The 23,989-nt window shown below is 47.1% G+C and overlaps 1 protein-coding gene across 2 annotated transcripts; it reads left to right on the top strand.

The window, feature by feature from the left end:
• The first annotated feature begins 220 nt into the window (after positions 1 to 220).
• Positions 221 to 22,877, top strand: DMBX1 (diencephalon/mesencephalon homeobox 1). 2 transcript variants are annotated; one of them, XM_068690884.1, is made up of 5 exons: positions 221 to 345; positions 13,061 to 13,226; positions 17,255 to 17,433; positions 18,726 to 19,080; positions 19,536 to 22,877. In XM_068690884.1, the coding sequence occupies exons 2-5, from the start codon at positions 13,073 to 13,075 to the stop codon at positions 19,934 to 19,936; spliced, it is 1,089 nt and encodes a 362-aa protein (XP_068546985.1). In that variant the 5' UTR covers positions 221 to 345; positions 13,061 to 13,072; the 3' UTR covers positions 19,937 to 22,877. The 2 variants fall into 2 exon arrangements, with proteins under 2 accessions (XP_068546985.1, XP_068546986.1); XM_068690885.1 differs by lacking the exon at positions 221 to 345 and adding an exon at positions 2,959 to 3,601.
• Positions 22,878 to 23,989: the final 1,112 nt, after the last annotated feature.

Here is a 23,989-nt window from a genome sequence, read left to right on the forward strand (position 1 = left end):
CCGCTCCCGGGGATTTAATTAGGCGTTTACACCTCGGCTTGGAGTAAATGACTGGTAAGAAGAGTTAGGGGGGGAGGATGGAGAGTAGGGGGGGGGGGATGTATCAGCAGCCCCGTTTTGATTGACAGGATGGAGAACCATTGAAAATCCTGCTGGGTAGCTCCCGGGTCGCTCTGAAGCTCCTTTTAAAAATCCTTCTTCAATGCAGCCTCCCGGTAGATGGCAGCTCCGCCGGGCGCGGAGGCAGCGCGCAGGCACCGCGGGCGGCCGGGGTAGGGCGCGCCGCGCTCCCACGCGTGGCGGCGCTCCCACGCGGGCGGACAGGCTGCGCCGCCGCCGCCCCAGGTAAGACCCCCACCCCCAGGCTCCGGATGTCCTTGGGGGGGGGGAATAGGGCACGGTCGGGGGGTCTGCTCGCGAGTGGGGAGCTCTCCGGGGGGGGGATTCCGCGGAGAAGCTCGAAGAGATGTGCGCACCGCGGAGAGGCGCAGCCAGGGCTATAGCGCGAGTCGCGTCCTCTTGCTGTCCCTTCTTAATTTTTAATTTTTTTGCTTTTTTTGGAGTATATCGTGCTTTTCACTTTAATTTTTTAATACGAAACCCCGACTATCAGCCCACACGAAGCCCGCTCCGGTGCGGGTGCGGAAAGCGCAGGGGCCGCGCATCCTTTCCTTTGCCGGGCTCTGAGGGGGGAGTGCAACTTTCCCCTCGATTTACATAATGATGTTTTAATAAGGTGAGAGCCCGCCGGCGGCAGAAACTGCCCCGAGTGGGGCCGGGTGGCTGTGGGGTGGCTGTGGTTTGCTTTTTTTTTTTTTTTTTTTTTCCCGGTGCCGCTGAAGTTGAGTGAGGAAGGGACCGCGTGGCAGGGCACGATTCCGGCAGCGCAAAGGGATGTTTCTACGGAAAATCATCCCCCTGCACCACCCTTTTGCAAGGTTAGATGGAAAAAAAAAAAAAAGGACGGGGACCCGCCTGCAAAGAGCTAGGGGCCCGACCCCCTCCCCGCTCTGACTTTAAGAGGTATATAAATCCCGGACCTGCGCTGTCAGGCTCGGGTGATAAATTAAGGGCTTCGCAGTCGAAACCTATTTACACCTCCATTATAGGGCTAACCAAATGGGGATCAGCATGCATATTTTTACCGCAAGAGATCTCATACATCTCCGCCAGAGTCGCCCCTCGGGCCATGGGATAACAGCTCGGGAAGGGGCGGGGGGGCGCAGCCAGCACTTGGTCGGGAAAAAAAACTCCGTGTCCCGGTGGGTGCCGGCTGCTGGGGCACCGCAAACCCGCCGGGGGGCGAGGGTGACCTCCCGGGAGGGGGGTCCCGCCTGGGGATGGGGGGGGGCACGGGCTCCTTTAGGCAATGCGAAGCGCTCCGGGAAGTTTCTCCGCCGTGGGAGATGCGGTTTAAGCCCAGACCCGCCGTGACTTTCTGCTTTTATTTATTTTTTTATTTCCTTTTTTTTTGGAGAAGGGGCTGGGAGCATTCCCCCCATCGGAGTCCTGGGGTCCCCCCAATCCCTCCAGCCCCCCGGCTTTCCTCAGCTGCTTTTTCCGTTGATTTCCAGGCGGATTCGCGGTTCGGGGGGGAACACCCGTCGGTATGGGGAGGGAGCGGGGGTCAGCGCATCCCAGGCCAAATTCCCGCTGTCCCTAAGAATCTCTTCGGTCGCCGCGAGTCCGACAGCAGAAAGGGGGAAAATCCTTCGTTTTCCAGGGGGATGCGCGCACCCCGCTCCCTCTCCAAACGAAACGCGGAGCCTGGGAGCCGGGGAGGGCTCGGCCCCAAAATCCCTGTCCCATAGAGGGGGGGCTCGAGGGGATTCGGCCCCCAACACGCCTCTCCAGCCGGCCGGGCTCCGGCTGGGTCCTGCTCTCGGGTTCGTCTTCCAGAGCCAGGGGAAAAAAAAAATTAAAATCTTCCCCCCACCGCCCCATCCCGTCCCCTCCGGCGGCCCCCTCCAGTTCCACTTGGTTAGCTCAAGTTTTCCATGTAAATGACAGTAATAAATATCTAATCATGTCCCGCAGCTATCGGCGGCTCGCCGAGCAGCCGGCATTAATGAGACATCCAGGGGAAGGGGGGGAAAGAAAAAAAAAAATCAGAATTGCCAAGAAAGAAAGTTTTTTCCGCTCTCCTTGAACGGTTGTTAAATGCGGAGCCGGGCGGGGGGACATGGGGAGGGGGCTCCCCCGTTCCTCCGTAGGGGTCACACCGGGGCTCGGCCCCCTCCCCTCCAATTAACCCCCTCCAATTAACCCGGCCCCCAGCCAAGCGGGGGGCGTGTGAGGGGGGTGCCCGGCCCCAGCCCCGGGGGGTTGCGTGTGCCCGTCCCTGTCCCGGTTCCCAAAAAACTGCTGGGGCCGCGAAGAGGTTCTCCTGTTTGGGGGGGGGGTCGGGGCTAAGGCTGAAATGAACCCCTGCGAGCTGGATTTGTTCCCCTAACGCTAAACAAATGGAGTGATTACCTTCTTTCCAAACGCATCAGTCATACTACATTAAGTAGCAGAGAGCTAATTATCCCAATTAGGAGGCTGATTTATAATTAATGGCTTGGACCAAGTGATAATTGGATGTTAATGGATAACTGTTTTGTCTGAAGTAGCCTCCCGCTTCCCCGAAGGCAGGGCCGGAGGGCTTTTTCCCCCCTCTCCCTCCCTCCTCTGCTCTCACCTCTGCCGGGAGCACAAACACACGAGGGGGGAAATCTGCATGGGGTTGAGGGGGGGAACCCCAACACCCCCTGACCCAACTTTCCGAGCCCCCCCCCCCGTGGGTTTTTCACCGCCTTTCCCCTTTTCGGAGCCGTGCCCCTGGGGGGGCTGCGCCTCCTCACCCCGCAGGCTGGGGGAGCCCCCCTACAGGTGAGGGACCCCCCCATAAAAGGCAGGAGGGGACACCCCAAAGGGCTGCCCGGGACCGGGGGGGTCACAGCGGGGATCTGCGGCTTCTCCCCTCTCCGTGTGACTCCCTCGCACCCGAGCAACCAAGAGCTTTTAGGGCCGAAAATTCGTGAAAGGGTAAAAGCGACTTCAGCTCCGAGCTCCCCCGTGACTGATGAGAGCTTGGATTGAATTACACCAACGCACTCAAGGCAAAAAATGTCTGAAATTGGGCTGTCGAGCCGAGCCAGTCGGTGTGGCTTTCCAGCTTTCCCTGCTAATTTCACGAGCCCCCGATGCCCAAATGGGATGTTCTCCTACCCGTGCAGCTCAGGGGGCTCCTGCAGAGATCTCCCCGGCTCAGGAAACCCAGCTGGTCCACCCAGCTGTGCAGATGCTGCTTCTCCCCAGCTACCTGCAGGGCTGCGGAGGCTTCCCGCTGCTCGGGGAGAAGGGCCGGGCAAGTTTGGCACAATGTAGGCGCAGGGGGAGCGAAGGCAGCGGGTTTTGTTCCCCGTGTCATGCCTTTCTCCTTTAAAAGAAAGCTTCGCTGGGAAAGAGGGGATGCTAATGAAAGGAAGCCAGAGAAAGCAGCTCCTCTCCCCTCTGTCCTCCCCACCACCGGTCCTACAAGACAAAGGTGCTGCAGGAGAGGTCCGGGACCAGGCTCTTCCGATGCGGCTACCTGCTGGTTTTGCTGCTGCAGCAATAGGTAAGCCCTTTAGAGAGAAGGAGCCCGTGTTTTCTAAGGCAGCACTTAAATTATTCGGTCTGAGGTTTCTCAGAGGCATCCCAAAATTCAGCTCAGGTTGGAAATGTTTCTGGCGAGGCAGTGACGGATGTCAGCTGGGTCTGAGCCTTTTCAAAAGGTTCCGCACTGATGTCCAGCGCCCATATCAGAACAGAAACATTTGTTCACCTTGCTTTGTTTGGCAGAAACATTAAGTAGGAGAAATGCTGAAGAGCAGGGATAGAATAAAACCCCACTTCACCAATCTGACTCAGCTACTGATAAACTGACCTGCTTCTGGGAAACATCCACTGCCACATGCTTGTTGCACAGCATGGAGAACTGTGAAACACAGCTAAATGCCCAGGAATTAATTCATGGGGCACCAGGGTTAGGCAAGATCCTCAGGTCTTGTTCCTCCAGTCCAAACACTGCTGGAATTGATTTTTTTTTATTATTTTTATTTTTTTAACATTGACTCCATTGGGTTTGGGATCAGGCCCGTGATTTATGATTTCTAAAGCATGCCTGGCACAGCCGAACCTCCTGGAAAGGAGAAGGTCACCGAGGGAGGGATGGGAGCTGGAGCGGGGCTGGCAGGGACCCGCGGTTCTGCCAGCGGTGGTGAGCGGGTGTTTGCAGCCAGGAGCTGTGGGTGGGCCACAGCACAAGCTGGCTTATTGCTGGTAGCTGCTGGCACAGCTCTCCTGGGAGAGGTTGCTTAGAGCGAGTGTTGACTTGGGAAACGCTGCTTCAAACCATCCAGATGACAAAACGTCAAGTATTTTTAGGGAGAAAACACTGCTTGGGAACTCCACTAGGATCCTCTGGGAAGGGGAGGCCAGGTGAGCTGATGGGGTTTGGAGGGGAAAAAATGCTCCTGCAAAGGGAGCTGCAGAAATCGGGTGTGTGCAGCTCCTTGATGCCAACCAGCGGGGTGAGCGTGCTGCAGGGCTGTGCATCTCCCCGCAAAACCCAGCGCTGAGCTGCTCTGCCCATCTTACAGCTCCTTAAGGCTCGGATCACCTGCTGGTGGCCAAAACGTCTTACTTATCTTGGCAAGTGTGTTTAATTCCGTGTATCTATCCAAATGCTTACGGGAAAGGCAGCATCGCATGCACCCATGGTCCTGCCCAGCTGCTGGCTCCAATTCCTGGCCCACTTTTAGGGGGACAAATGTCTTTTTCCAGCCCCTTGTAAAAGTCACAGAGCACAAATAGGTGTTTTTTGTTTTTGTTTTTTAAAGTGGTAGGAGGAAAATTAGTGTTATCCCTTGTAAAAAAGGAAAATTCAAATCTTTGGTCTTATTCTTTTAAGGTATTAAAAGTTCTCCACAGTTTTATGACTTGCTGGAGCTGCCTTTTAGGATTTATTCCTTTTCTTTTTCACTTGCCTGTCATTTTGCCTTATAGCTGATCCTAGTCTGAGCAGAAGGAACTGCCACCATGTATTTTGTGAGTGTAGTTTTCAGAACCCTGCAAACACCACCCACAGGGGCAGAGCCCGCCGTACCTGCAGAAGCGGCCAAGGTTCAGGCTTTCAGCTCCTGTTCCCTACAGAATTAGCTCCTTCTTTTGATCTCTCTAAAATCAGCTTCAAGCCAAATTGTGCTTGGTGTCACAGCCTTACAGCTTTTCAGCTAAGCAGCTGAAAAAGCACCCAGAAGTGTCATTTTTGTGCCAAGGGAGGCAAGCTCCGATGCTGTGGCACAAACTGCTGCGTGTCACAGAGGTGTGTTCCTCTCTTCTCCCATCGTTGACTGCTCCCAGTTTAGCACCCAGAGCTCATGGCTCACTTGATGAATTGGGAGGGGTGGAGAAATTGCCCTCCTGCCCTGCCTGCCCCTTCCTTGTGCCAGAAGCTCCTGCCCAGAGGAAGAGTGGAAGGGCCCCAACGTGTGTCCCCACCTCAGCCCAGCATCCCTGTCCTGGTCACATCACAGGTAGAAACCTCCAGGACATTGCTGCATCTTCCAGGGGCATCAGAGATTCCCCCAAACCCCGCCACTAACCCAAGGGTGTTCCTTCAGGCTACTCAATTTGACCTTGCAAGTGATCTGCAGCCAAATACACTGCAGAAAACTGTCTGGGGGGCAGAGAGCAAGGCGTGAGCCTCCTCTTGTGCTGCCCTGAAGGGCAGGGTTTGGGATTTCTGGGACCTCTCCTGTTGTCCACTTTGGAAAATTCTCTTTGCCAGCACTAAGGCGAATGAACTGATGTTTCTCAAGCAAAGCCATTTTCACTACAGCAAAAGGAAGGGCTGAGCCAGAAAAACCACATACAAATACAACTAAGCCAGAAACATGCTTGTTTTGGAAAGGGTAAGGGGGAAAGTACTTTTTTTTTTTTTTCCCTTCATATAAGCAGCCAAGTTAAACACTTTAAGCCGTTTGTGAAGTCAGTAGTTTGACTGCTTTCAAGCACTTCGAGGCTACTCCACGTGTGGGATTTGGGGAGATGCAGCCGGGGCAGGGCTGTCAGAGCCTGGCTGCGGCACGATGCTGCCTTCCACAGCCACGGACACAACACAGGCAGAGCTGGGCTCTGAGTGCTCCTGCTCCTCGGGGCTGGGCTGGGCTGTGGGCTCAGCTTTTCACTGCGATGTTAGTTGTAAGAAATCTGCCTAAAAATGTGTGCTTTATTTTTTTTTTATTATTTTTTTTTTTCTGTTGACTGAGCTGGAAGCAGACCAAGATCCTGAAACTAGACCTGAAGTGATGTTCAGATTAAGAGCTTTTCTTATTTACCCAGGAAAATTTTTCTGCTTCAACACGAATTATAAAATCGCTTATTGAGGGTTGAATGCTGCTATGAGGGAGTTTTCTACTGAGTCAATCTGCACGCACTGATCGTCACCTGTAAATTACAGCAAGTGAGAGATCCAGCACCACAGTGATGCTTGGTGATGCCAGTCCTGGCCCTATGCTGCAAATCACTGGGCTCCAGGTCTTAAAAATTGTGCCTGCCAAAAGAAATGACAGTGAGGGTGTCTTAATTCTATTTATTTTATTTTATTTTGGGCTGTCCTTCAAAGTGCACCTCCGCTGACACAGACACTAGAAATTCTTTTGCCAGGAACTGTCGAATCAATCACTTGGTGCTGTTATCTGGGGCTCTGGGGAGGGGGGAAAGCCAGTTTCACAAAAGCCTTAAATAAAAATCACAGCGACTGATGAGAGCTACCTCTGCCAGCCAGACCCTGCTACCCCAGCCGCTGGCATCCTGGTGCCCAAGCTGGTAGAGCCAGGCAATGAAGCTTCCCCCACCCCAAAAGGGTACTCCAAGGTTTTTTTCTTAAAACTGACACCCCCCTCAGATCCCCTTGTACTTCTGCTGCAAACAAACAAGCGCTGCAAATGCAGTTGCTGTACTCTTCAGCATCAGAGCTCTGAAAAAAAAAAAGAGAATTATTTGACAAGAACTGCTCTTAAACCGCAGTATTTCCAGTTTCAACTGCTAGCAATCTTCTCGGTTTTCAGGAGAAAAAAAATACATTTTTCATTTTAAAGGGCAGAGGAAGGTCCAGCTGGCTTGCTGCTGAAGTGGGGTGGAACAGTGATAACAAGGTCGGTCGTCGTAGCCAAATGTGAGCTCTGAGGATTTGTGTAATAAGTCAGGTTTTGCTTTTGGTGGGTTGCAACTTGTTCAAATAGACCAGGCGTAATTAAGATCTCACTCTGCCCTAAGAAATTAACTGCCTTTAGGTCCAGGAATGTGCACAGGTGTAAAAAATACTGCAGGTAGATTAGAAAGGGGGAATCGATTTTTAGGAGCTGTTCTCAATTCCTTAATTTCGGCCACGAGAAGAGCCCTCCAGAAGGCTGTTTTTCTGGTGCGTGTTGCTCCCAGACTTTGACGTCTGAATGAGAAAATATGATGTGTTGCAGTACTTGAAGTTATTTATATTTCACCCACTACAAAGGTGAGATTGCCGAAAGTCTGAGGAAACAATCTCACGTGAGGAACAAAAGAGATTTATAGCATGCTGGTTATTATCTTACACGACTTTGGACTTTTATATACCTTAAAGATTTAGGGACATAAGAAAAATAAGATTGAAGAAAACCTCTTGCAAGGATCATTTATTCAGCACCCCCTAGGTATGTAATTCATTTAGTACCAAATACATAGAAACCCTCTGTCTGTGCATAGATGGAGCCTCTTTACTTGGCTGTCAGATAAGCAGGGATGGATTCGTTATCCATCTTGCTGATCTGAAGCATTTCTGAACCAGGACTCAGAGCATGAAATCACACCACACAACAGCCCTAGGAGCGGGGGAAGGTTTTGTTGTGATTTTATTTTTTGACGAGGCTTATTGCCGGCAGTGGTAACGGGGACAGTGTCAGCACAAACCGTTTTCTGTCCCTCCCTGCTAATAGTGACCAGATTCCTGCACTCGGCACAGAGAAACGCAAGCAATGATTTGCACCAACCGAGCAGGCGTTGCCTGCGCTGTGCCAGGCTGGAGGACTGCAACTTTGCTTTTAATGTGCCAGGGCTGCTCCAATTTTTCTGTCACCTGCAGAGCTCCAATTGCCAAGGCACAGGTCACGAGTGAGTGCTGGGTTTTCTTCCACTTTTTATTTCCCCTGATGCTTTTCCCATTGCCAAGCTGTGTCTTGCTTCCAGGTGCAGACCTGACGTGGTGCAGAGCTCTTCCAAACCCCGCGTGCATCTCTGGCTCGTCTCTTTTCATCAGAAATGAACTATGGCATTGAAATTCAGTCCTACCAATGAGGTGTCAAAATCTGGATGTTACTTGTTTAGTACAGCTCATTTTCTACCCCAAACACTGTCCCTCCCCCCCCCCCCTTCCAACCCTCCCCAGTTTTCAGAAAGGTGAAATGACAAAGTAACACTCCATGAAGTCTACCAGTCAAAAGCAGGCTCTGACATGCTACCCCTGACTCCTTCAAGAGGAAAAAAAAACAAAAACAAAAAACAAAAAACAGTTTTCCTTTTAACTTCATAGGTATTATTGCCCCATTTTTAATGGTGGCATCTGAGCATCCCATATAGGTCAGTGAGTTTAGGCTCAGTATTATTTTGAGTTTGGGATGGTTTGGTACTGGGAGGAGCCAGTTGCAGGGAAAAGAGAAAATGGTCCAAAGCCCCTGCAAAGCATCAAATCATACACCCAGCCTCAAATTCATTTCACTCCATGGCATATGCTTGTGTATGGAAAATATGGCAAGTGTCTTGTCCTTGGCATTTTCTACTCTTACCTGGGAAAAATGGCCAGAATAAACACTTGAAGAAAATTCCTCAGTTTCAACCAGGGAGGGGAAAAAAGGGGACACGTGCATTTATTCCAGGATAACACACGGAACAAAACCACTGTCTTGGTTTAAAATTTTTTCCCTCCAGAGCAGGGCTGCTGTGGATGTCCTCGCCCAGGACGGCTCACCGTGGGGATGAACTCTGTGGCCAGCACAGTGACACCTTGGTTCACAGGCTGCAGGGATCGATACATTTCTCCCCTAATGAGTTTTGTCAGTTCTGTATTTTTGTTAAATGCCTTGTGCCGGCTGGCGTGTGAAGCCTGATGCTGACTGACAGCATTTTGTTGGGAGGGGGGTTAAGGGGTGAAATGCAGAGAGCAGCGAGCAGAAAAAATCACCCATCTCAGATTTTTGGGTGCAGTTAATACAGCTCTAGGTCTTTTTATTTTCTTTCTTTTATTTTTTCCCCTGTAGAGTGTAAAATGCAAGGTACTTTGCAGAAAACTTCAGTATTATATTTAAAGAATGTTTTATTGTCCTCAGACCTGTTTGAATTACATGCATACAGAAACACAAGCCACCAGGAATAGGAGTTTTCATCTGGCAAGGAAACGTGTGGCATTCCCCTCATTTCTCTACAGGAACCTGAGGTTTTGGGGGTTGCTTTTGGGGAGAGTTGGGTGGGAGCCGTGCTGCAGCTGGAGAAACGCAGCTCTGCTCCGGGATAACAGGGTTTCCATCCCCGGCTGCTATATGTGCACATCGTTTTGCATCAAATTAAGCATTATAAATGAATAAAGAGGGGTCTGTAGGGAGGTAGGAGCTATAGGTGAAATTTGGGACTGGGGTGGTAATACTGGGCTCGAGAAGGCGAGGAGCAGGGAGCTCGCAGCCTGGTGCTGCTGCACGCAGGTGGCTGCGCTCATCCTGCTCCTGGCCGCGGCTGCTCTGAGGCCCTCCAGCCACCCAGAGACATAAAAGATGCATTTGCAGATTTCGAAAATTAAAACCATCTATACAGCCAGTGGGGAGGGATCAGCTTATTTGGTTGCTTAATGAAATATAAAGATTATTTTAACCAGTGTAAGCACTATTCGACAGCTTGTGAAACACAGCGGTGGCTTGATGAATGGCTTTCTCCATTTAAAAAAATTGCTGCATGATGTCTTTTAAATATTTAATTTATTGGGGTTGGAGTGTGCTTGGAGCTGACAGTTAAGCAGGAGCCGTTTGCTGTCTCGGTTAACTTTGCCTATTAGGTTGAATGGTCTCGCTCAGTAAATGCAAGATATCTTCTTTTCCCCCGTTTTTATACAAAACCTAGGGTGATTTTTGTGCTGCACAAGTGGCTGAGAAGCTCTGCTCATCGCCTGCACCACAGCATGCCAGGCTGTTATCATGAAGGCTGTGATGCATATGGATTGCTCATGAGCCCATTGTTATCATTTTATTTATTTTAACATTTTTTTAATTCATGCACTTTCTCCTAGGCCACTCAGAAGAGTTTGTTCAAGCACACGTGTACACACAGAAGTGTTTTTAATGGTCAAATAACCTGAAATCTCCCTGGAACGAGTGTTTCAGTGGAAGCCTGGGCTCCAGGCACATCACTGGACTGGGTGTTATAGGGATATTCGCTTCCTCTCCCTGTTTGTTCTTCCCTGAATGTGCCAGGTTGGTGAAAAATAACAGCATACAAGGGGATTAGGAAATAAACAGGCATTTCTGTGAGCTGGAGAACCAAAGACACTTGGCCTCCCATGTCTCTCTTAGCCAGGCTGAGCCCTGGTGTGGATTCTCTGGTGTCTGCTAGGGACTGAGCTCTGGCAGCAGCCCAGGGCACTTAACAGGCTGTGTGTCCTCACACGGCTGCACAAAAAATGTGGGAGCTCCTCCACCCTGAGGGCCAAACCTGGCAAAACTGCCTCAGGCACCTCTAGAAGTATCCATGGTGGGACCTGCAGTGAGCTTCAGCCTGGCCTTCCTCCTGCAGGTGATGGGACACGTCTTCTGGTGGCCACGCTGACAACATGTGTCACTAGGACACGTTTTTGTTCCTTAGTACATGCCACAATTCTGGCATTGCTTTCATCTTCCTGTAGCTCAGATAGAGCAGAGCAGTGGCATCCTCGTGCATGGTCAGCATCCAAACCAAAAGCACCCATTGTCACCCTGACTCAGCTCAGAACAGCTTTGGCTTTCTCTTCCACTGGAATGAATAAAGCTTCGATAAGTGTAGATGAAGGTTGAACGAATTATTTTATTTGGGGATGTTTTTGCTTTTCCTAAAAATAAGCTTGGGTAAAATTTTGTAATAAAATATCTTGAAAATCAATTCAAAATTAATTGCTGGGATATGGTAAAGAAGATCAGATTTTTTCTCCCAGTTTTCGCAACTAGCTAGAAAATACGTCAGACCCCTTAGATGCATTTTTCAATAAATCAGCTATTGATATTAAAATTATCTGCATGCACTTTTAAGTAGAAGGTAGCTTTTTGCTTATACCCTTATATTGGATATCATAGGAAAGGCTGTGACTGGTAACATCCTCCTTGGGGCACAGGGATGTGCCTAGCATCCTGCAGAGTGATGTGGGAGGTAGGTGCTGGATAGCCACAGTGAGGCTGGATGGTAGATCACCAAATTACCAGCTTTTAATTACTGCAGCTTCTTGGAGAAGACAATACCAAAAGCTTGGGATACATCATCCCCCAGTTAAAAGGAAACATCCTAGAGGAACAGGAACCACCCTGGAGCTGGCAGGGCATTAGAACAAGCCCCCTCCGCATGGCTTCCTACCTCTGCTTCTGGGCTACAGCTTGGTCTCTGGATGTTAAACAAGTTTACTCTGTGTCCATATGTCCTACATTAAGGTTTTGGGGGAGATTATGGGAAATTGGAGCAATGGAGATAGTGGGACCAGTGATTGTCCAGTCCCAGAAGCTCACCATCACTTGCGTCCATTCCCCCTTCTTCACTGAGGGTCAGTCCTTCATGGTAAAAATTCTCTACATGCAACATGAAGGCCTGCAGGCATGAGTATGAGATTAAAGAGTCCCCACTACTGAAAAAAAAAATACAACATATAACAGCTAGGTACAAAATTTTGCTGTTTAATGTATCGGGTTCCTCTAAAAATCATGGGAGTCAAGCCGCCTTCCTCCAATGATCAAATGATCAATGACCAAAACTGTTTACTACGAGGTCGCCTAGATATCCTGTCTGCTTTCCTAAAACTAGTGCAGCTGGACCTGTTTCTCTGAATGACCATTCTTTGCACTGACTTTCCAGACGATGACTTGCTGGTTTAAGTGGAGTTTTTGGAATTTTCTTTTGTGGCAAATGTTTCACAACATCCTTTCTGATGTCTTATGAACCACAGAAACAGCATCCTGGAGGCCCTCGGTCATTTATAACACGGGTGAATGAAGCATCACTCAGCTTTTGGGATCAATATTAGCTCAGTTTTACAGATGGTCTGTAAAGAAAAACAGCTTGAAGTTTCATGCAGAGCCTACTGTAGAAACAAACAAAAAAAAATATTACTTGTTTTGTTTGTTTGTTTTCCAAATAATTTCTTTGCTATTGAGCTATGAGACTTCAGTATTTATTACAAACCTTAATTCCCTCTTTAACAATAACACCTTTGTCCCTATTAAGCTACAGATTTGTTTTACTTTACATTATAAGTTTTCCCCTATCATTTGGGCTTTGTTATGAAGACCCTTAAGAAGCATGGATGTAAATAAATGGCGTGAGTGGGTTCAGATAAAAAAAAGGGAAAGAGTTTGACATCAGAGCAATGGCAATATTGAACAGCTCACTGTATGCAATGATAGGAACAAAACCCTAGCTAGTTCTGGGATGAAGGTAAGTCAGTACATCAAAAGGAATGAGAATATTATGTCTTTTATTATGATATGTATGTAACAACCCTGAAAAATCCCTTCTCATTTTTTGTTCAGCATGTCGTGTACACACACAGTCAGATGCCAGCCTCTAAGCTTGGAAGCCAGACTGCTGTCTTTAACACGTTAGGTCTACAGGAGCTGTTTTTATTCCTGCCCCAGACCCTGCTGGAGCTGCGAGGCTGGAAACGAGCCTTGCACACAGCAGCTGAAGTTTCATCTCTGCATCTCCAAGGCTCTGCTGAGACACCGGGGCGCTGGAGTAGCGTGTCCCTCAGCACCTCTCTCCTCTGGCCGCTGTTTTCCAGGTTGATGTCGCCATGCAGCACTATGGAGTGAATGGTTACTCCCTGCACGCCATGAACTCGCTGAGCGCCATGTACAACCTCCACCAGCAGGCAGCCCAGCAAGCCCAGCACGCCCCCGACTACCGGCCCTCCGTGCACGCCCTCACCTTGGCAGAGAGACTGGCTGGTAAGAACAACTCATGGCTTTTGGGGAAAAAACAATGAGAAGGGGGTGAGAAGGAATTCAGCCTCACTATGTGGGGTCAAAAAGAGAGAATAAAATGACATTGATAACTGTTTTATCAGGGGAAAGACAAATGTCAGAAAGACTGATTTTGCTCTTAGGAAATAACAGCATAATAGATATGAGCATGCTGTGAGGCAGATTTCCCCACCGAGGGACACAGGTCATCCACTAACAGCCATCTTATGCCATCCCAGAATCGTTTGCTCTTCCACGTTGGTCCTTCTTGCAGCTACTTTTCATTTGTCATCTTATTAAACCTTCTTTTGCATCTTCTCTGGGTCTCACCTTGACCTACTTCTTCCAGGGGATCCCACCCAGCTTGGGTGATGCTTGCAGGTCCTGCTGGCTCCCTGTCAGCTGTTCTTGTGTTTTACCTTCCATAAAAGAGATTTTTTAGTCTCAAAGAAAGTCACATGTGGCATTACCCAGAGGCTGTTATTCACACAGTGTTGTTGCCAGTGGAATGTCAGGGCAGAAGCTGCTGCTCCACAGCATCTGATCTGTTTGGCTATGTTTGACCATGGGTGTAACAGCACTGCGTTCCTACTGTCATTAAAAGGAAGTGCAAAGTCCGTGTAGTTTTTTATGATTTGGTAGAGGGATTTGTTTAAATGGAGAGCTGAAAATATTTGGTATGGTAGGGCAAATATATCTACATTTCTTCGTACTGCAGAATCACCAGATCTGGCTGAGATCATCAAAGTCTTCTGCAGTGCAAATGGTCAGCAGCTGTCACATCACCCAGGTCAGGGCTAGGATGCGGTGTAGTAGACCAGACCTGATGACAGGAGAGATGCAGAAACACTGCATTAGTACCCTGAAGCTAAAGTAAAAAAGGTGCAATGGATGTGATTCTTGAAACCTTCCCAGAGTGGACACATTTTCCCTGACTGTCTAATAATTTCCCGTCTGCTCTGAGCAAGCTTTCTAGCTGTCCGATATTTAAGGAAAAAAAAAAAAAAAAAGGTGGAGTGACTCCTTTCAGCCTAGAATAGGTGAAAGAATTAATCTATCCAGACAAATTTAGCAGGCTAAATTTAAGAGACATAGGTTTAAGGCAAGGTGAGGAAGTAGAAGTTCCAGGACAGTCCTCTGAAGTGAGCAGTACACAAAGGCAAGGTGTCTATTTGGACCGGTGAACCACTGCTGACTCCCAGATCTTCATGCCAGTAATGTTTCTTTATCCATCTGCTAAAGGAGGAGTGACCACCTTACAAGGTTCCTCAGACCACTTACTGTGGCTTGTGGGATCTGTGGGGGGCTGTACGGCAGGGCTGGGAGTTGCTGTCCTCATCAAAAGGGATCCCAAATGGGATCAAGGAGACCTAGACTCTAATCCTGGCTCTGCCACTGGGGTGCAGACTGATGACAGGTGGACACTTTGCTTGTCCTGATAATCCACCTCCCCCTGCCCTCACCCTTTCAGCATGTAGGTGGTCAGAGGGGAGATGATGATCCCAAATTCCATTACGTGCCTCGCAGACCTTGAGTCTCAAGGTGCCCCTTTCCTAGACACAAGATTTTTGTAATCACCTGTATCTGTTACACTAGAGCATGGAGGACTTAACGTTTTTTGACCCTAACTAGGGTAAAAACAGAGGGAGATTTTCTTTAAAAAAAATAAAATAAAAAGATTAAAAACTCGTATTGTTGACTGGGAGATTCAATCAGTTTTCTGACCTCTTATCTTTAAAATTAATACCCCACCTGGAAACCTTTCTGAATTAAATCCCATAGTCCCCTTCTCTGCTTCTTTTTAGTGGGAAAGGCATTACATACCTACAAGCTGGTTCCTTTGCAGCTGCTTCACATTCTGTTACTTCTGAATATCTTTCAGTGCAGGGTTATAGATCTCATTTGCCTTCCAGGGACAGTCAGAATAAAGCAGCGCAAAAGCAAACGACCTTAAGTCAGAAAACAGAGGTTTCTGATTGTAACTGCAAGGCCTCACCTGCAATTTATATTCTCCTTCTTGCACAAAGCCTGAAAACATAGTTAAAACATTAAAATAATTGCTGGTTAGCTCTCGTTGGAGTGGCCAAACTTAATGCATGAGCTGCCGCCTCTGGGGAACTGGTAGGTCTAACCTCTACTCTCAAAATTCAGGAATATTGCAGCCTCCAGGTAGGGTGTTAAACCAACGTCCTTTCTCCTTATTTCTTGTACTTGAAACAAAATGTTAGCTTTGAAAAGCATTTCAGGGTAGCTTTGGTTTCTGCTCCTGGAAGGTTCCTGCTCCCAGCCTGGCTGCACGGTGCGCTGTGTCTCAGCGCGTGAAGGACACCGCTGCTGCCTCCAAAGCTGCAGCTATTACCAGGGGTTTAACTCCCCCAAGAGCCCCGATAACTCGAACACAAAGGTCTCTTGTATGCAACCAAGACTGTATTGTATTTGGCCGAAGACCTTTAGCCCGATCACGTCTTTTCCAGGTTGCCAAAACCACACTGCTTTGGCCGTAGCCCAGAAGGGCGCTACAACTGCTGACCTAGAATGGAACAGCTGGAAGTTTGGAAGAGGAATGCTCGAGCGGTGCAGAGCTGATTTGCTATGCTCGTTAGCTGACATATTTGGAACCCGGCTCTGTGGTTCTGGGACTGGCCTGGCAGCAGGTTTTGTTTTATTGTTTACATTCATGCCACGATGCTCGTGACAAAAGCGCAAAGAAACAGCAGCAAGAGCCTTCATCTGGCTCCACACATTGATAATGCTGATTTTTCTTCCTGTTAGGTTGTTTTCTAGTGTGTTTATCCCTCCCTTCTACTGGAAGTCACATTCTTAACCGAATTAAAAATGATACCAGACACTGCTAAAGCTCTTTCTGCGTTTTCCTCTTTGAGAGCAAACCTCTCGCCAGACTGAGTATTTCATTCCAACGCTGTAGTACAACATGTCCCAACTTGCATAATAAAGGGATTTTTTTTTTTCATTTTAAAATAGCTTATTTTCATTGATTTAAGATCTTTCTACTCCCACTAACTGTTGTGCAATAATAACGCCTGCGGTAAAATAATAAGCCCTTAAATGTGGGCCTCAGATTTTCCCCAGTCTGAATTTCTTCTCTGCCCTCAATTTTGCAAGCGGGGTTTGCAAAGTCAGACCCTCTGAGCAGCATCTCTATTGAGAAGGGCTCAGCGCATGAGCTCTGGGCTTGCAATCAGTGGAGCTGGGTTTGGTTCCTGGCTGCTTTTTCCACCCCAGATGCTGGAGAGTGTCTGTGCTCAGTAAAGCACATGCTTTCAGGCTAAACACATAAGCTCATGAGCTTAAGTGCTTTCCTGAACTGGAGCCCAGAACTGCTCTCCAATATCATGGCTTGAAGACTACGGCGAGCTACATACAAGACACTAAAGAAGGGCCAGCTCAGCCTGGTTTCTGGGAAGATGCATGCCTCCTAATGCAGCTGCAGCCAACAAAACAGGCTCAGGGCATCTCTATTTGAGCTGCATGGCCTCTTCCCAGTGATGAGCACACCACATCATGGCAGCATTAAAGCCTACCAGAGCTCTGCCCATGGCTTCAAGGAGAATATCACACACAGTGTTGGGCTCTTCTCATTACAACAGTGAATCTCCTCTCCTTGTTCTTAATTATGTTTATTAATGAAAGAGCCTTATGCAGTTTATGACACAGTGAGGTCTGCACGTATGCGTGTCCTGCCCCACTGACACTGGATCAGGTTGGCTCACTTCAACCAAATTTAGCATAGGAGTTTCAACAGTTCCCACATCTGTCTTAGGGTTTCTCACTCCAGAATAAGCTTTCTAGCCAGAAATTTTACCTCCTCAGACATCTCAACTAACCAGCAAAATGCATACATGGTTTTTATTAAATCTAGAGCCCATGAGAACACTATTTTGTAGGTTCAGGTTCATTTGGTATTAGCAAGTGCTTAATTCGACTGTTAGCATACAAATTCCAATAATTAAATTGGCCACTTTTCTTGTCTTCCAACGGCTGTACATTTCAAGACATCATTTTGGAGGCACGTTATGGATCCCAGCACCGCAAACAAAGGCGAAGTCGCACAGCCTTCACTGCGCAGCAACTGGAGGCACTGGAAAAGACCTTCCAGAAGACTCACTATCCAGATGTAGTGATGAGAGAGCGGCTGGCTATGTGCACAAATCTACCTGAAGCCAGAGTCCAGGTACTCCTATTTTGTGGGTTTGTGAGTGGGGACTAATTCATTTAATTAATTAATGAATAACCCCCAGAGGGTTGACCATCTCTCTCAATTTTTCAAGATTCTTCTAGTGTAACCAAGGATTTGGGGGGAGATAAAGTTGTCAAAGCGGTTGTCAAAGAGGACAGGAAAAACAACAGCCATAAATGAGAAAGGGAAAAAAAAAAAAAGAGAGAGAGAGAGGGAAAGAAAAGAAAAACCAACCCCTAAACCATTCAACTGAAGTCTCACATATGCTAAAGAAATTCTGAATCCACAAGCATATTTTTTAAATTTAGGATTGTCTGAAGTGTACACTGGTTTTCATTTGTTCTTTCACATTTCTTTGGGGGAAATTTTAGAAACATCAACAGAAGTCTACTTATTTATTTATTTGCAAGGCTTTTCTGGCTTTCTCAGAGGAGCAAAAACCCAAGTAATTCCAGCTGCTCTTTTCCACCACTGTCAATAATTGTAACATCTCAGGCCAAGGTCTGATTTTTTTTTTATTTTTTTTTTAGTTCCAACTAATGCAACCTGCTGGTAGGGAGGTTCTTACATTGTTGGGCTCTAAAACACTAAATAACAAGCTTCTCAATGTTAAATGGATAAGTAGTGTAAAACAAACAAACAAACAATTATTTTATATAAATGTCAATACATTTTGACCTTCGTCTAACCAACTAAACAACGCTAAGGATATTTGCAAATATGCTTTTTCCATGTCTACTGATTTTAGTTAAAAAATATGGATTCTCCCTCCCCTTCCTTAGATTTGGTTCCAAGATATCAGCCTATGCTTGTCATGACTTATAATTATAATGACTTACTTTGACTTTTCCTTCCATAGTTTTGGTGCAGTTAGAATTATTTTAGAATTTTTGCTTTTATTTTAGAAATTAACATTTAGAGCACAGTACTGTAAGCCAATGCAGTATCGTCATACTCAACTATAAGACGTCCTGTTTGGATGCAACAACCTGAACAATTTAGACAAAACAAAGCAGTGAAGTGGCTTAGAGAAGAAATATAAAGGCTGATTCAATATATGTATGTATTTATTGTGCTATTTGTAGAAGCACTAACAGAAGGTAGAGCTCTAAGATCCAGCGAAGTGGAATGATGTTTGGGCACAATGAGCTTGCAGTTTGGGCACAATGAGCTTGCAGTACCTCAGTGCTTTGGGGTCCCCTGAAGCTCCCCAGCTGAATGATGCTACTTTTGGCACTATGTGTGATTTTCACCATTTTTCTCCCATGCTGTTTGTGGCATTGAAGGTTTGGTTCAAGAACCGGAGGGCCAAATTCCGGAAGAAGCAGCGTAGCCTGCAGAAGGAGCAGCTGCAGAAGCAGAAGGACTGTGAAGGGAGCCACAACGAGGGGAAGACAGAGCCACCCGTGCTGGAGACCCAGGCCACAACGCCAGACACTGAGAAGACCCAGAGCCTCCCAAGCGAGGTAAGCACGGACCTCAACCTCACCCTGTCGGAGCAGTCGGCCAGTGAGTCAGCACCCGAGGACCAGACCGACAGAGAGGAGGAGTTTAAGAGCACTTTGGATGAGGCTAAAGTGGACAAGAGCCCTGGTGTGGATGGCAAGGCTTTGAACTGCAAGAGAGCAAGCCCGAAAGCAGGTGAGGGGATGAATCTTGATGGTGGTTGGGGTCTGGACTTGATGTTTCCAAGGGAGATGCTGGTGGTTGGGTACAGCCCCTTATTCCCTATTGTGTGAATGCTTGCAGGTAAGATGCTCAGATTTGTATTTTTGTCCCTGACACTAATTGGGGCCCATAGAGGGCATGATGTCCATTGAAGCAGGAGTGCAGAAAGGGCAAAAGCTTTCTGCTCAGATTAGAGCTTGGGGAGAACAGTGCCCATTAGCAGTGGCAAAGCCACAGTAAAGAGGTCAACCACATGTCTAGGGAATAAGATGCCCGGTGTGGACCAGACACGTTTTAGCCTTTCTGAGCTAGCACAACCCTTCTCTTTTGCACTCTTGGTGCAAGAGAGAAGACCGTGCTGCAGTGCAGATCATCACCTGCACCCAGCCTGTAGAAATAACCCCCATCCCCTCTGCCTCCTGCTACAGAGTCTCCCATCAGCGCGACGGTGACGCCTTCATCCAGCAGTGGCCTGGCTCAGACTCACTCCTACTCCTCCTCGCCCCTGAGCCTCTTCCGCCTGCAGGAGCAATTCCGCCAGCACATGGCAGCCACCAACAACTTGGTCCATTACTCCTCCTTCGAAATGGGGACACCATCCGCCATGCCCTACTTGGGCATGAACGTCAACATGGCTCCTCTGAGCTCCCTGCACTGTCAGTCGTACTACCAGTCACTCTCCCACGCTCAGCAGGTCTGGTCCTCGCCCATCCTGCAGGCCTCCAGCTCCCTCCCAAGCCTGAACAGTAAAACGACGAGCATTGAGAACCTACGGCTCCGGGCAAAGCAGCACGCGGCGTCCCTTGGGCTTGACACCCTCCCCAACTGAGCCACCATCGCCCGCGAGACGACGCACCAGAGGCTGGCACTAAAAGTGTCACTCCTTGACCCCCTGCCCACCCTCATCTCCTCCCGGAGTAAGGTGCTCCCTTTCAGGGAAAACTTTGCATTTGCTAACGTCTTACTAGCACCGTGATTGCGTCAGACATTGCTACCGGCCTGGTCTTTGCTAAATATTTAACGAGGAAGGGGGAGAGGAGGTGTTTAGGCAGATGAACTGTCCCTCTGGACTGCCGTGAGTTAAGCCTGTCACGTTCAGAAAAAGCCCCCCCTCCTCATCCCTGCGATAATGTGCCAACTGTGTTATATACACCCTTTTTTTGTTGTTGTTCTTGAGTTCTTTGGGAAAACAAAGAGTCATGCTTTGTCTTGTACATAGTTTATGATGTTGAAAGCACCCATCACCCATGTGTTACTGTCAGTGTTACAGAACTGTGACCTCTTTTGTTTTTATTCCCCTTTTTTTCTCAGTTTTAGTAGCTAGTATCAGAGTTACAAATCAGCCATCCTCCCGACCTCAGGTCGCAGCTAGTTGCTCTTCTTGGGTCAGTGTCCTAAAGAAAAGATTTGCAAAAGAAAAATGATTTTACATTTCAGCACTCCACTTCTCTCTTCTCTGCTAAAGCCAATTCTGTAACGGCCAGGAAATGATGCAAAGGTGAATTTCCTGCTTAAGCACTTCTGAAAAGGCAAGCGTTTTTCCTTTAATTTTTAATGGCACTTGTTCAAAGACAGAGGACAAAATGCTGCTGGCTAGGGAGAAAAGCAAAATCCAAATTCACAGGATTATTTTTTACTTGATTGTCTCCTCTTTGATCTTCGGTGAAGTGTAAAGTCCTCTGTTTACAAATTATGGGGTTTTCTTTCTGGAGAGCATTTTGGTCTAGCTTTGACAATAGAGAATAATAAAAACTTTGTATGAACTCCCACTGTGTTCATACACCATGAATTATATGGTTCTTTGACAAAACCATGATTAATGCAAGCTGTGCCTAGAAAAATGCTCCGATCACCAAACTCTACCCTCAAGCCCTGCAGCTTCAGAACCTGGTTAGCAAGTGAAAATGTAGCAAGTGAAAAATATCTGAAATGCTGGAGGCAAAGCAGGTGATAAGCAGGGGCTTTGTATTCTCTGGAGCTGGGGAGGAATAGGTAAACTTGCCAGAACAAGGTTTGCAAGTAACCAAAATTCACCGACTACAAAGTGATTTCAGTCAACAGCATGGGTCTTGTTTTACTGGAATAAGGTTTCATTTCAGGAATCAACCCAGAGTGGTTTTCCTTGTTGAGAAGCAATGTTTCTGCTGATCGAAATTACTTTTTTTTTTTTTTTTTTCCAAGCCAATCCAAATTATTACATTTTTTTCCCAAGCCAAAAAAATCCTTTGAACCCACTGCACTGAGCAAAGGAAGGAAGAAATTCACATCTAATCTGATATTGCCTAGGACCAACAATCCAGACCGGCTCTGTGGCAGGTGCTAGGTTTGAATCCAAAGGGTGTCAGCCGGATCTGCCACTAATGAACAGCAGAGCTGGGCTAATTTGCTGCAGACGATCATCTGGTCCATACTTGATTTAAAGAAGTGTAGATGCAGCATGTGCATAGCCTACAGCCCCTCTTGCTCCTGCCTTGCTTCATACCAATGCAGAAGCCATGGGTCAAATTACCTCTTTAAACATAGGGGGAAAAGAGTGTTTTTCAGCTCTACTAATGCCTCTTGAAAAAGCATGTAAATCCTGTAAATTGAGACGTAAGAATAGCCAAGTTTGGTGGGAAATGAGGGTTTTATCCCTCATAAAGCTGTAGCAAGAGCAGAGCTCTGGAGGGGCAGTTCTTTGACCACACCAGATTCCAAAGAAAATGGAACATCTTCCTTAACTAGTTCTGTTCTGCCAAATACTCTAGTTTTGGGGTTTTCTCTCCTGCTTTAGTTTTCCTTACTTTGTCAGATCAGGTCCCGTGACCAGCAGAATTCTTTGCTTTGCCAAAACCAAATGTATTTGTAGGAAGTAGATTTTTGGCTGCCACTTTCAAAGGACTCCGACTAAATTAAAACCTCCAAAGCACATTTACTGTCTCCAAAAAGATCCTTTGAACATCCCAGCTTTCACTTTTGTAACAGTGGGTGCCTGTCACCCAAACTGGGGACACCAGAATAAAGTTATATCATGCAAGGCAGGGGCACAGAGCACAGGAGAGAAACTCACTTGATCCAGCACTAGATTTGTTGTGATCCTCCCTGGGGAGACAGGACCTCCCCACCAAGCCATGGGAGAAGACTCTTCCCTTTGCCTTGGTGCAAAAAATGATTTTAATATTCATCACCTTCACACATCTCACACTACTCTGGTATTTGATCCCCTTCATCCCCTGTGATCCCTGCAACAGGCTGAGCAGACACCAGGAACTTCCCAGATGGAGCATCTGGACATTGGGATGGTGCCAGCCCAGCCCAGAAAGCAAATGGGGGGAAGGGACATCTGGATCTCTGTCATTCCCTGGGGACCTCAGTGCAGTGTTCTGCTCATCTGCCTCTGCCTGGTGCAGCTGTGTCAGAATATTTCTTATGTTGAGATTATTTTTCCTATTCTGAATCAGGATGAAATTATCTAATATTTAAAAATAATCTACAGAAAAAACACTCCACGCCTTAAATCTGTATAAGCCCACTGAAACATTTTATGCCAATTTTGGTTATCTTCTTACAGTCAAAATTAACCAAAATTTCCGCAATGAGAGTAAGCTTACAGGTAATGAGAAAATTGATTTGGAAATGCAAAAACTAAGACTTTAGGCTCCCAGCTTGTAAAAGTTCCATAAAGAATTATTGTCAAAACAGACTCTTTCCTGTGAATTGTTTTAATGCCTGTGGGCTTTAGGACTTTTTTGATTAAAAAGAAAAAAAAAAAAAAAAAAAAAGGAAAGAAAGCAGAACTCAGAAAAAGCATAGGGAGAAACTCCACAACCAATTCGAGCCTGTGTGTATAGTGGGAAGACCAAAGGGAGTGACACTACTTTGTCATTCTTCTTTGAATTTGAAAAACCTAAAAACTTTACCAGTGGGAAGGACCCATGCAAATCTCCCCTGACTTGTGATGGAGGTGAGGTCTGCCTGTTCCCTGCTTTTCCACCAGCCCAAGCTACTTAGAAAAGTGAAGCTGTTGGTGAGCCTCAGAAACAAAACAGAAGGAAGATTCCCTCCCCTCTGTCCCAGCTGTGATTTGATCCATTTTAACAAGCACTGAAGTTGGTGTAACACAGCTTCTTTCATCACAGGCATGAAATGCCTGGAGTGTAACCCCTAGATCCTACCCCATCAGATAGAAGAACTATTATAAAAATAACAATAAAAAATAATAATCCTATGTATCTCTTTTGGATGCTGCACCAACCCAATGCTGGGACATGGCATCACTGGTATGGTTTCAGTCACAGGCAGATAAATGCAAAAAGAGAAGCAACATTTTGTGTTTTGTAACGCAGACATTCAAAGTGGTTTTTTTTATGCATGAAAGGAACATTCCCCAAATAAATGTACAGCATGGCCTGGAGGCTGAGAAAGGATACGCCTGGTCCTTTAAAAACAGTGATGGAGAGACTGAAGAGAATCTCCCTAATTCCTATTCTGAGACAGGTTCTGTATTTGGGGCGTTTCCTCTGCCAGTCTGCTCCCCTCGCTGTGGCTTTGCTGCCATTCCCTCTCCTTGGTGAACCAGCTGTGGATCTAGATCCTGCTTACCGAATTTTTAAAGGTTTTAGCTATGGTCCTTGGAGGATCAGGGCCCACGAGAAAACAGGTTGCAATATTCAGGGTAAGAGTTTGCAGCAAAATTTCTTCTTTGCAAGAGATGCGTATTAATAAATAAAAGGGGTGTTTAAACCATACTCACTGCCAGAGAGAAAAGACCCATTAATGACGCTGGGAGGCAGGAAATAATGTGGTTTTTTGTTTGTTTGTTTTTGTTTTTTTTTTCCAATCCCCTTTTTTCCACGCCTTTTTCTTTTTTTTTTCCATCTAACAAGTTTAAATACCCTTGGTA

This window comes from Anas acuta, chromosome 8 (genome assembly GCF_963932015.1).
Source record: "Anas acuta chromosome 8, bAnaAcu1.1, whole genome shotgun sequence".
In the NCBI taxonomy this organism is placed as follows: Eukaryota; Metazoa; Chordata; class Aves; order Anseriformes; family Anatidae; genus Anas; species Anas acuta.